This window comes from Hyaena hyaena, unplaced genomic scaffold (genome assembly GCF_003009895.1).
Source record: "Hyaena hyaena isolate Hyena2069 unplaced genomic scaffold, ASM300989v1 scaffold_70, whole genome shotgun sequence".
NCBI classification, from domain to species: domain Eukaryota; kingdom Metazoa; phylum Chordata; class Mammalia; order Carnivora; family Hyaenidae; genus Hyaena; species Hyaena hyaena.
Window position 1 is genome coordinate 3,077,191 of NW_024080701.1, and position 13,551 is coordinate 3,090,741.

Genomic DNA, 13,551 nt, shown 5'->3' on the forward strand with positions numbered 1-13,551 from the left:
GACCTAAGTGAAAGTCGGATGCTTAACCAACTAAGCCACCCAGGCGCCCCTAGTTTGTTCTAGTTTTGAGAAGAATGCTGGTGCAGTTTTGATTGGGATTGCATTGAGCAACATAGAAAAATTATTGAGTGTCTTGGCTCTCATTCCGATTTAGGAAGACTAAATGAAAGGATTTGGGAAATATGTTCTCAACATCTCAACAGAGATGACTCCAAAACCTTTTTTTTTTTTTTATTTTTTTTATTTTTTTTTATTTTTATAAAATGTTTATTCTCTTAAATCCAAGGCATTCACAGAGTGTTAACACTTTAAATGTTTATCATTTCCACCAACTGCAGCATTATCTAAGTAAACCAAAATAAGCACTTTTATCATAGATGTAGTCAATGATTATTAATACTTTTTTTTTTTAAAGGACCTAAACTTCCCCCAAATTTCAGCACAGGTAGTTTTATTGTATGTTTCATTCTAGTAGATGATTTTAAAAAATAGTGTGTAGAAATGAATAGTTTCAAACTGCTTAAATATATACCATGTTATCAATTCACCAAATCAAAAGCAACTGCCAAGCTGAATAATAAGTTACAAAGAAATGATAATCTTGGCTTGTACAGAAATGTGCAGTGTTTAGTTACCTACTAATACAAATCTCCAAAGCTTAACTTAGAGTTGGAAGATGAGTTTCACAGTAATGTAATTTTAACCTCCATTTACATTCATTTTAATATATTACTAAGATGTTTACTCTATGTCACAATGGTGCTTTCCAGTGTTCACAATTTACAGTTTCAATTTGTACATATGTAATTCACTAACATAAGGGACAGTTATTACTATTACAAACTATCCCTAAAAAGAAAACAAAACCCCACCTTACATAGAACTCTGAAAATGGTATGACTTAAAACAGATTAATGCAACATGGTTTTTAATATTTTATCCATTTTCTAAACACCAGCATGTAAACTTGCCTACTTAATATGACAGCTACAACTTTATTCACTGAGAAAGTATGTATTAATTTTCAACTATCTTTTTCACCCTAACTCAAAAAAATCTCAAGACTTGCTGGTTTTGTTTCTGTGAATTCCAAACTATATTTTTTTTGAGAAAGGGAAGGAAGAAGATGATAAACTATACTGTAAACAGAAAAAAGCTGTCCCCAAATTAAGTTTAAAAACTTTTTTTTTTTTTACTTCTACACTAATACTTTAAGAATCAGTTACACTGTCCAAAACCTTTTTCATTATCACCTGTGCTCAAAATCCAAGAGAAAATGAGAGGGGATGCTCTGCTGTGCTCTGAGCGAAGGATACATTCCAGAGTTTGAAGCCTGATTTGTAAGGCATGGTTAAGAGCCCAGGCTTTATGGTCAGGTAAATCTGGGTTGAAACCCCAGCTCTGCCACTGCTGTTGTTTGAGCTTGGACAAGTTACAGAATTTCTCTCAGCTTCAGTCTTCCATCTAAAAAAAACGAAGATATGGTAGGAAGCCGTGTCAGGAGATTGTGTTAGCGGGAAGATTGCATAAGATGAAGTATAATATGTACTATACCTAATACAGTGCCTACCACACGGAGGGTGCTCAGTAGTGGTAATTCTTAGTTGTTCCAGAGCCAAATTCTAATGATCCAGAGAAGCATGTCTGCCAGGGGACAGCTACTTAGGAGACAGCAGTAGGGAAACATTTTGTCCCAATAGCGCTGATCTCAGCTTCCCTTTTCTTGATTTTTTTTTAAAGCAATGTTTCTTCTCATATGAATTTGGGTCTTTTTTCCTAGGGAGATCAAAGAAGGGGGAAGAATTATCATGGAAGTTGCTGGCAAAGTGGCAAAAATCAGAAATTTAAAGGTAAGCCTGCAGTTGTTTTCCTTTCTCTTTCCACTGAGATCTTTGTATGATTACAGGGGCTTCTGGGATGAAGATGTGTTTAGGTTGGAGGATCGGGAGAGGGAAGAGTTTTGACCTATGTACAAAGCAAGTATAAAAATAAGGCAGGAAAGAAGTACAGGGATTGTAGCACTGTAGCCCACGTTCTGTCACATAGAGTACAGTTGTTTAGAAACTGGTTACTAACTGCTTATGGGCACCATGGACAGTTTAAGTCATGCTGGGTATATCTGTGGATATATTTAACTCACCTGACCATCAGTTAGGCTTGGTCCCAAGCCTCTCATTTGATATCACTTAATCTAGAATCATTACCAGAGATTTTAGTATGCACCAGATCCCAGAATGGAGTTGGTCACTGTCCTGAGTCTTGTTACAGATTTTCTTTCACAGATCTGACTGACCTTTGAGTCACAATTGAACAAACACTGGGAACTTCCTTCCCCACCCCCTACCCCCTACCAGGGCTAATTTCCTCCATCCCATTCCTTCCTTTACCACAACAGTAGAAGTGGAAGAGATTCTTTCTTGGCCTTGGGGTGTGAGAGAAGGAAGCTGGCCATGTGACTGAGAGCTAAGGAAGCTGACTTGCAAGAGTGAGGGTTATCTAGACCCCAAGCCTTTCAGCCATGCCCCACTCATGTGATGTGATTTATTTCCTTTTGACAGCAGCTCTGTGGTAAAAGTGAACAGGACCTGCCAAACTTTCAACAGGAGATCCCCAGGGACAAAAGACCTTTTATTCTCTGCTGTCTCTTATTTATATATCTGTTACGTAAACACTTCAGGGGCTTTTTTCTGAAAGCTGAGAGTTTTGGTTTTTAAGAATAAATCCGGGCCAAGATCAAACTCTAATCTGCCCCCTGCACACCTCCTTAGTTGTGTACTTCCTTGGAGTCAGTTATCCACTAAAAATTTCTTAGTCATTCTGACAGCCTCTTTCTACTGTAGTTTATAGTGGCTAGTGCTAGGGGGTTGTCTATCTCTGTTCAGAGTCTAAATATTAAATAGTAAAACAAGACATTTCTGGGAATAATAGCATTCTCTAATACCTGGAGGTCACTGTGGTTCCAAACTGGCTCTACCCTCATCTACTTCGGACAGTTGGGTTGGTGCTTGCTCTTCTGTCCAGTGTGCTTCCTAATTCACTGGGGGTGCATACCCAGGGACCTCTGTGAAAGCCCTAGGTTGGTAGACTCTGTCAGACTCAGGCACCGAACTATGCATGCACTCCTGGTATTCTTTATGGAAATATTTGGAGAAAAAAATGATAGTGATAAGAAGATGCTCAGAGAGGGAAAGGCTTTCTCTCCTAAGCTGTTCAGATGTAGGCAGATAGGTGATAGTATGATAGGCATCTTTAATTCTCTGGGAGTTTTATTTGAGGAAATGACAAAGGTTACTTTTTTTTTTCTTTTTTCAGGTAGTTAACATAAAGATTTTCATGACCAGTTTAGGTCTCTCTAGCTATAACAGGGAGGAATCAGGTGACACTGGCTACATTCTGATACTATGATAGAAGAGACTATCCTGTGTTTGATTTTAGGTGGACAGTCGACCAGATGGCTTTGGCGACTCTCGGGAGAAGGTTGTGGCATTTGGCTTTGATTATTGCTACTGGTCAGTCAACCCAGAAGACCCCCAGTATGCATCTCAGGATGTGGTAATGCCATTTTTCCTTTACTCTCCTCATTTCTTTTTTTTTTTTTTTTTTAATTTTTTTAATGTTTTATTTATTTCTGAGAGAGAGAGAGAGACAGCATGAGCAGGGGAAGGTCAGAGAGGGAGACACAGAATCTGAAACAGCTCCAGGTTCTGAGCTAGCCGTCAGCACAGAGCCTGACGCGGGGCTCGAACTCACCAACCGTGAGATCATGACCTGAGCCGAAGTCAGACGCTCAACCGACTGAGCCATCCAGGTGCCCCTATTTTTCTCATCTCTAACTGGATAATTATTGGGAAATTAACATGGAGTTGGGCCCTGGCTATTTCTTACTTTAATATTTTGGTCAGAAGCTAATGATGTCCTGATCTGAGAAATACTAGTGAGAGGCTTCAGTTGCAGAAAGGAGATGGGAAAAGACTGCTTGCTCAGGTCATGAAAGTTGGCTAGTGTCCATTTAGGCTTGGGCCACAGCATGATTCAGGTGGGTAGAAATTAGTTTGGGTAGTGTTCTACTCCTATGACAGATAAATGGGCTCACCTAAAACGTGCCCTTTATTATATACAGCAAAAGGGCCCAGGAATCCTAGAGGCTAGTATCTTTGAGAGTCAGGCTTGAGCTTATGGCCCTAGGCTGAGTGTAAAAGGGCTAGACAGCTAGTCTGGTGGCCTGCAAGTATGTGAGAAGTGAAATTAATGAATCTGTTTAGGATTGAGAGAACCAGCCAAGGCCTTCTTAGCAAGACTGTAGGTCACCCTTCCTGTGTCTGGTAGTGCTACTTAGCTCTCTCACAAGTTTCTGAGGCGGCAGGTCTGGCCAGCTGGGTCTATAGGGCTTCTCTCTGTTTCTGTGAAGCAGCAGTATTGTCCTAGTTTGAGCATTGTTGAAGGTCATGCATTCAATCCCGGTGATGCCCAGCAAACCTTGCCTCATTCAGTTCTATGACTACAGATAATAGCCCTCACCTTAGCAGCTACCAGGATATTTTCTATGAAAGTCCATCCCTAAAATTAGAAAAATCATTTATTTGGCCTTCTGTGGGTCAGTATCATCATACTTACATATGAAAAAACACTGTAGGAATCAGTTCTTAGGAAATACCCCTGGAAATGGAAATATTTTGGGGGGAACCCTGGACAACCATTCCCTGTCAGTCTGCATACTTTTTCTTTAATGTTTAGTTTTGAGAGAGCGAGCGTGTGTATGAGTGAGGTAGAGGCAGAAAGCGGGGAGGGGAACAGCGGATCTGCTGCGCTGACAGCAGAGAGCCTGATGCAGGGCTCAAACTGAAGGAACCGTGAGATCATGACCTGAGCCAAAGTTGGATGCTTAACCAACTTAGCCACCCAGGCAGCCCATCAGTCTGTATACTTTTGAATAAAAAGCTAAAGTATGTTTTCTGCTAAGTGTTTTAGTTTTTTGTGAAACTTTTACTGATTATGCTAAAGAAGCAATGTTATCAAGTTTGAGTGGCTTAAAAGGTTAAAAAAAAAAAAGTGAGGGGTGCCCAAGTGGCACGGGCAGTTAAGTGTCTGACTTCAGCTCAGGTCATGATCTCATGGTTTGTGAGTTCAGGCTCCTCATCGTGCTCTGCTGTCAGTGTGGCTCCTCTGTCTGCCTCTCTCTCTGTCTCTCTCTCTCTCTCTCTCAAGAATAAGCAATTATTAAAAAAAAAAAAAAAAAGTTTAAGTGATTTAGGGGACAGTACTGATTTTTTTTGCCACTGTAGACTTCTGAAGATGATTGAGTAATTTCAAACCACGGGAGTGTAATTCCCCCTTTCTTTTCTGAAGGGAACAGATGGAAATAAGACCCTAGTCCACTATGGGGTTTGTTGTTTCTGTGAGCCCCTTCTGTTGTAATGAGCACCCCATGTTTATAGTCACAATGTGTTTGCTGTAAATGGGCAGAAAAGGGCAGTGTGGATAGTACCTGGTCCCTACCAAATTGTCTGTCCTTTGGAATATAAAGGCACTGGCAGGTCCAGGCTTGTCTTTTGGACCTTGGTTTTTATCCTAGCACTCAAGAATGTATGAGGTATCTGGTTCCTGGTGTTTATAACTGTTCCACTGAGACCCTCCATGCAGAGCAAGAAAGGAGCTGACTCAAATAAGAGAATGGAACTCCTCAGCATTTCACAGTTGTGACTGCATATGTGTCATAGAAGACAGTGGTCTTTATTAGCAGAAAGTATGAACATTCTGATGGCTATTTCAGTCATGCCTGGCTATAGCATACCTAAATATGGAAATAAGAAAAGTTAACTATTTTGTGTAACATTTGTTAGAGTAATAATCTGGGCCAGTGATGTATGTAAAGAAAACAAAACTACGTATCTGTATCTATAAATGTCTCACCAAACTTGGGTATAATTTAGGAGTGAAGCTCACCTTGTACATTTATATAGGGTTAGTGTGTAAAAATAATCTGGTGGGAAGCCCGGAAGTCCATAGTGGAGGGGAGTTAATAAATATGATTCTTCTTCTCTTGCTTGGTTTGAAGTTCAGTGGAAAAGATGAAGTGTTCCATTTGGACAGGAAGCCTGTGCAGAGAGATAAAACCAGTGTCCCCTGAGGTTTATTCTGACTTGTTTATTGTCTAAGGCCCTCATCAGTCCCAAAGGGAATTAAGATAGGAGACAGCAGGGAAAGAGCCTCTGTCACAAGCTAAAATAGGGCCAGCTATCCCTGAATGATGGCAGAACTCATATGCATATAAGTTCGTTAGAGGCACCCATTGCTTTAACACAGATATTGGAGCCCAGACTTAACCCTGAGATCACCAGGATAGGAGAGGCAGATTGTCATAAAATCATAGGACATGGGGTGGTAAGAATTTTGATGTCATCCAGTTCATCCTCTCCCAAAGTATAACAATTTTCTCCATAGCATTTGTGATCTTATTTTGGGGGTGGAGGTGAGAGGGGGCATTTTTATTTTTATTAAAAAATTTTCTTAAAGTTTGTTTATCTTTGAGAGAGAGAGACAGTGCAAGCTGGGGAGAGTCAGAGAGAGAGAGGGAGACACAGAATCTGAAACAGGCTCCAGGCTCCGAGATGTCAGCACCGAGCCTGACATGAGGCTCGAACCCACGAACCATGAGATCATGACCTGAGCCAAAGTCGGACACTTAACCAACTGAGCCACCCAGGCACCCGGGCAATTTTATTGAAGTATAATTTAGATACAGTAAAATTCACCTTTTTAGTGTACAGTGTGCAGTTCTATGAGTTTTGACAAACATGGTTGTGTAGCTTATACTATAATCAGTATATAAAACAGTGCATCATTCCCCAAATCTCTTTATATTCCTTTGCAGTCAAACTATTCTTCTTACTTCCAGCCCCTGGCATCTGTTAATCTTTTTTCTGTCACTACAGTTTTGTCTGGTCCCAAATATCATGTAAATGTATTAGAATAGTATGTAGCCTTTTGAGTCTGACTTCTTTGAATTAGCATGATGTATTTGAGATTCACCTCTGCTGTTATGTGTATTATCTTATTCTGACCTTGAATCAGAGTTACCTAAATCATCTTGCCCAGAAGGAATCTCATGGCTTTGGAAACACTGATTCTCACTGCAAAGAGCCAGAGACCAAGTCCCTGGAGGACTGAGTCCTCTTCATCCCTAAGTCTCTTCCTGTTATGGGGAAGGACTGTCCTTACCCACAAAAATATAGTATTGATTTCAGAATATTCAAATATTAGAGGGAAAAAATTCCGCCACTGACTGTAGGGGGATTTTGAGCAGTATCATAAGCCTTTGCATGATAGATGTTGGCAAGAATGTCATCTTTTAGGTGGTGTTGGTGCTGCCTCATCATAATCTCTTAGAATGTTAGAGCTTGACGGGAACTTAGCAGTCATCTAGGCTAGGGCTTCTCAACCTCACTACTATTGATAATTCTTTGCTGTAGAAGTCTGTCCTGCACACTGTAAGGTGTTTAGCAGCATCTCTGGCCTCTACCTTCTAAATGCCAGTAGCAATCCCAGTCAGGAAAATAAAAAATGTTTCCAGACCCCTCATGTTCCAGATACAGCTGTGTGATTTATGTGGTGTTATACCGGCCGTTAAGGCCCAAGTGGGACTGGACCTGTGCCTCTTATGGTGGTCTTTTCATTATACTGTACTCTTCTATCTTCCTCTTTTTATATTTTACAACCTCAAAAGATATGTTCGAGATTAGCATTTTTTAGTGCTTCAGCACTTCCTAGTTCTTAGTGGTGACACATTTGATAAATAGATCAGGCATCCACAAACATGGGCCTGTAGAGAACAAGTCACTACTGCAAATTCTACTGAGTCGAAGCTTTATTTGTTCCATATCTATAGTTTCTAAATGTTTATCATTCCATTTGATCATCTCCCAAATCTGTTTAGTCTATACTATAGATTCCATCTTATAGATAAGGAAGCTTATCTATAAGTTTACTTACTTATCTATAAGGTTACAAGACTTGCCCAAATCACTTAGCCAGTAAGTGGTGAAGCAGGGATTCAAATCCAAGACTGTCCAATTCTAAATTGTATGCTACCAAGCCTTATTCACTCTCCAAGTTCAAGTCACATTTAGTCTACTAGAGACCTGGTCATCTCTTCATACATATTATCTGATAATCCCTTCAACAGCCTAAAAGGTAGAAGATTTTATCCTTTTTTTTTTTTTTTTTTTTTGAAGATTTTATCCTTTTATAGTTGAGGAAATTTAGGCTTAGGTTACATGATCTGGCCAAAGTCACACAGTAAGGAATGAGCCTTAGATTTGAACACAGGGTTATCTGAATGCAAAGTTCATATGCTTTGCTACAATACAGTATAAAAAGAAAAAGGGATATAGGAAAAGGAAGAGATGGTAAATTAGGAAAGTGGAGAGAGGGTGAAGGGGAAAGAGAGAGAGATGACTGTAGTGAATGGGTGGTGCTAGGGGATCATACCACCTGTCTTGTCTGTTACCCTGTGACCTTGGTATCATTAGCTTCCCTTTTTTTTTTTAAATTTTTTAAAATGTTTCTTTATTTTTTGGAAAAGAGAGAGCATGAGCAGAGGAGGGGAAGAGAGAGAGGGAAACACAGAATCCGAAGCAGCCTCCAGGCTCTGAGCTATCAGCACGGAACCCGATGTGGGGCTTGAACTCACAAACTGTGAGATTATGACCTGAGCTGAAGTCAGACGCTTAACTGACTGAGCTACCTAGGCTCCCCATTAGCTTCCGTTCTTAAGGCAGGTCAGCATTGGTCTAAATTGTGTTTTTAGTCTTTGTTGATATTGGACTTGCAATCAAGGCTTTTCTTCAAAATGGACCAACATTTTATCTGTCTTGAATCTGTATTAATCTACTTTCTGAAGTTAGACTTGTGTTTGAATTCAGGCATAGCCACTTATTAGCTGGCTGACTTTGGACAAGTTACTTAAATTTTCTGAGTTCTAGTTTCTTGTGCTTGAGTTACTGTGAGAAGGAAATGAAATAATTAAGTTCCCAGTCCAGGGCTTGGCAACTGGAATTTGATAAGGGGGTTCCTGAGTACTGTGGCTTGGTTCCCTGTGGTGATGACCCTATCACAGTACGAGGGAAGTGAGGCTTATGCTGCTAAGAGCTGAGCTAGATTTGAAAATCTCTTCTTTCAGTCTGGTTATGATCCCTTCTGGATTAGCATGCTGCACTTGGAAAATTAACTTCCCTTCCCTTCCTCCTGGTCAGGAATATCTGTTGGAGTGGGAGTCCTCTGCTCAAGTGCATTGTGTTTGGGTAATTTTGTGTTTGTAAAAATTTCCATGAAGAGCATTAGCTCAGCTTTACCCACAAAGGACTGTAATTGGTTGTCAAAACAAGTGCAGACTGAGTCAACAGAAAGCACATCCAGGAACAAAAAGCTACCCAGCCCTTTGTGGAAACCAATTGCTTCTATTCTCCTGGGACTCTTTATTTTAAAATGTTCAGTTATTTAACTGGAACACAATACCGTTAAAACACTTGTATCTTTTCCAGATAAAAAAATCGTGTGAGTGTGCAGGAGATTTCTTCCTCCTAACCACTGAATCCAAAACTGAAGTTACGGCAGCAATGTGATTGTGCTTTTGTTTTTATAATATTTATTTAGTCTCCACAGTACACTGACTATCGAACCACACACAGTAAGTTCATCCATTGCCTACCCTCAAAGAGCCCCAAAGGGGTTACGAAGAATGTGTGTGTGTGTTTGTGTGTGTGTGTGTATGCATGTGTGTATTTCTCAGAATTTTCTTCAGAATCATGTCAGCTGTGAACAAAGACATTTTGCTTCTCTCTTTTTAAAAAAATTTTAAGTTTATTATTTTTTTTGAGAGAGAGAGAATATCTCAAGCAGGCTCTGAGGGGGCAGCGCAGAGACCCATGTGGGGCTCAATGTCACGAACCGTGAGATCCTGACCTGAGCCGAGATCAAGAGTCAGATACTTAACTGACTAAGCCACCCAGGCCCCCATTGCTTCTTCTGGACTTTAGCTTGAGGATGTTAGCAACATGGAGTCTTCAGAGGAAAACCCCACATACCCCTAAAAATGATTAAAGGACTGACTACAGAAACCAAGAGGAAAGCCATTATCAGTATAGTATACCTTGTGTGCATCTGCACGGGATGATTTAATGAAGAAATGTCAGTTCAGAGATGGGACAGAGAGGTAATAATATGTTCAAGTACAGAACATGGTGATTTTAACAGTTTATGGAGCTTTAAACCAGTTGGTCTTCATTTCCATTAGGGCAAAATAGAGGATTTCAAATTAAATTGTAGAGGATTGTATGTAATTAGAACATGAGGAATAATTGGTGCAGAGTTTTTGAATCCTGATATGTGGTTAATGGATGTTTTTACTTTAGAATTCCCGAATGTTGAGGGGCACATGCTGGCTTAGAAGAGCATGCGACTCTTTTTTTTATTAGAAATTTTTTTTTAATGTTTATTTTTGAGAGGAGAGACAGAGCATGAGCAGGGGGACAGAGAGAAGGAGATAACAGAATCTGAAGCAGGCTGTAGGCTCTGAGCTGTTAGCACAGAGCCCAACATGCGGCTTAAACTCACCAACCACAAGATCATGATCTGAGCCAAAGTTGGACACTTAACCAAGTGAGCCACCCAGGCGCCCCCCTTTATTAAAATTTTAAAAATGTGTATTTATTTGAGACAGAGCAAGTAGGAGAGTAGCCAAGAGAGGGGGAGAGAGAATCCCAGGCAGGCTGTGCTGTCAGCACAGAGCCCAGTGTGAGACTCGATCTCACTAACTGTAAGATCGTGACCTGAGGCGAAATCAAGAGTCAGTTACTCAAGCGATTGAGCCCTGCGCATGCTACTCTTGATCTTAGGGTCATGAGTTCAAGTTAAGTAATTTAGGGATTACTTAAATAAAAAATCCAGAATGTCGATATTAGTAGAATGCTAGAGACTATTCAGGATACTTATTTTAATGATGAAGGCCTAGAGAGACAAAAATCAGTTATAGGATTTTTTTTTTTTTTCTCTTTAGCTAGTCTAGAATTGTCCTTAATGTTGCAGGGACATGCCGGTTGTTTATTCTACTGACAAGGGTCATGAACTGCAACACAGTGGTTCCTGCATGGCAGGAAATTTGCTGCTTAGCAGAATCCCAAGGAAAGCTCTTGCTCTTTAGAATGGATCTATTCCTGTCTCTGTACTCATTCAAGATGAGGAAATGATACTATTGCCATCTAGTAGCATGGGGGACTATTGAGTGCCTATTATGGATTCTCTGATGTGACTAGGCTATGATTAGATACTGCTGGCACAGAAGCAGTGTTTCTCTCTGGGGACCCCAACCCATTATACGATGAAGGCAAGTGATCTATTACTTCCTCAGAATGTAAGTAGAGTGAGGTAGAGAAATGGACTATGAGTAGAGAAGGTGGAAGAGTTAGTGAAGCTGAGGAGAGGGACATTAGAACAAAAGAAGAGGAAACATGAAGAAGAAAGTACAATTAAAAGGAATTTGAGAGTTCACAGATGGGGGGATGCTGTTAGGATTGTACCACTTTTTACAATAGGCATTATTATCCCCATTTTCAGGAGAGGAACAGGCTCAGATAGTTTGAGTAGCTTGCTTTAAGGTCCTACCACCAAGTCATAGATCCAGTATTCAAACCCTTGACTATGTGACTCCAAAGTCCAAGGTTTCAAATGCCACATCATACATAGCTCTATTTATGTATTTCCAGTGTCACGCTATTTTTTTTTAAGATTTGATTTATTTAATTTTTAAAGTTGATTTATTTTGAGAAAGAGAGTGTGAGTGAGCATGCATGGGGAAGGGCAGAGAGAAAGAGTCTGAAGCAGGTGCTGCGCTGCCAGTGCGGCACCTGGTGCAGGACTTGAACCCACAAACTGTGAGACTATAACCTGAGTCAAAGTCAAGAGTTGGACACTTAATCAACTGAGCCACCCAGGCGCCTCTTAAAGATATATATATTTAAGATTTTATCTTTAAGTAATCTCTACACCCATCTTGGGTCTCCACCTCCCAACCCTGAGATCAAGAGTCACATGCTTCTCGGACTGAACCAGCCAAATGCCCCTGTGCTGCACATTTGAAATGACCAATTAATGGCCATTGGATTAATTATTCAATTTATGGTTCAGTGGGTGAAAGACAAGTTAGGACTCTGCCTTCTTGAATCTTGCTACCTGTTTTGAGAAGCCTTGGAGTTTACTTAAGTTAGAGAACCACATACCCCTATCAGTGTCTCTGTGCATCCCTTTTCCCTAGTGCATGTATGTGTTAGGGGAGCTGGGGAACATGTGGGTGTCAAAGCATTTTCTCATGAATATTTGCAGAGCTGTGTACATTCCATCACTAGTGCTATTTCTTCCCAACCAAGATGGAGCCAGAAGTAGAAGGGAGAGAAGTTTATAAGAAAAAGCCTTTTTGTGCAATAACTGGATGAGGCTGTGCAGGCACGAGTGGGGGAAGGGAGATTATCATGAGTGTTTCATTTCATTATGTTACCCCTGCCAGCAGCACAGCTGCTCAGCTACATAAGCATGGCCCTGGGCTGGATTTTAAGGGAATAAGGTCATTCTTTTGGCTTCCATCTAACAGATTTTCCCCTCCCTGGAAACTTGACTATGAATCTTTAGAGTAGCTTTCAGACTCATAAAAATCTGAGGAACTGGGATCCTTGAAACTTAATGTTTGCTGCTGGTGCTGGATGCGTATACAAAAATTAACAGCAGAAACTAGAGAAATCTTTTAAAAAGCGAAAGCTTGATTGCATTTTTTTCCCGTCCCCTGTGAGTCAAGGGTAACAGAAATTTCTGGTACTGTCTGGGTCCTTGAGTCTAGGCTGGTGAGAGAGGTTATCTGTAAGGGAGGCATGCTCAAAGCTCGATAGTCAGTTGCAGACATGAGACAGCCTAAGTATAAATATAAACAGGGTTCCTGAGACAGTTGTCCTTGACATTACCCAGAATTTCTTTTGTTCCCATGTGCAGTGCTGACAAGTTGCCCTATACATGCACTCCCTTTATATTTGAATTTGTCCTGAGTTTTAAAGGATTGTCCATTAAATCCTTGAAGTGTGGTGATAGTAATGATTACTTAGGTTTTTTTTTTGTTCTTTTGTTTTTTGTTTTACTTTGAAAGTGTTTGGAAAAACAGATTTACAAAATCATCTAAAGGAGGGGATATACAATAAACAGCAGCCCTTTGAACAAAAGCCTACCGCAGTAGACAAGCATGTTCAGGCAGACTGATGACAGTAAGCCTCTCCAGAGGAGGCCACCTGGTCTGCCTTGCCAGGTGCTAAATTCTCTCCCACATACATACTTGCACAGTAAGTCTGTGTCCAAGTATCCTCTCAGCACCATGTCAATGGTCCTCTGTTTGGGGGAGCCAGTCCAGCTGACCAACAAAAGGCCCCTTCTAAGTGCAGTGTCGTGAAAACGGTTTGCAAAGTGTGGAGAAAGAAATGGGACTGCTTTCTCTCTAAGTTCTGTACTCAGCAGAAAGCA

The 13,551-nt window shown here is 40.6% G+C and overlaps 1 protein-coding gene across 1 annotated transcript in view; it reads left to right on the top strand.

The window, feature by feature from the left end:
* STARD9 (StAR related lipid transfer domain containing 9) overlaps nucleotides 1–13,551 on the top strand; it is a 125,928-nt gene that overhangs the window by 6,963 nt on the left and 105,414 nt on the right. Inside the window, exons 2-3 of the mRNA XM_039232845.1 lie at nucleotides 1,781–1,850; nucleotides 3,436–3,552. Of these exons, the coding sequence (XP_039088776.1) occupies nucleotides 1,781–1,850; nucleotides 3,436–3,552 (187 nt within the window). The remainder of the gene's footprint in view (nucleotides 1–1,780; nucleotides 1,851–3,435; nucleotides 3,553–13,551) is intronic.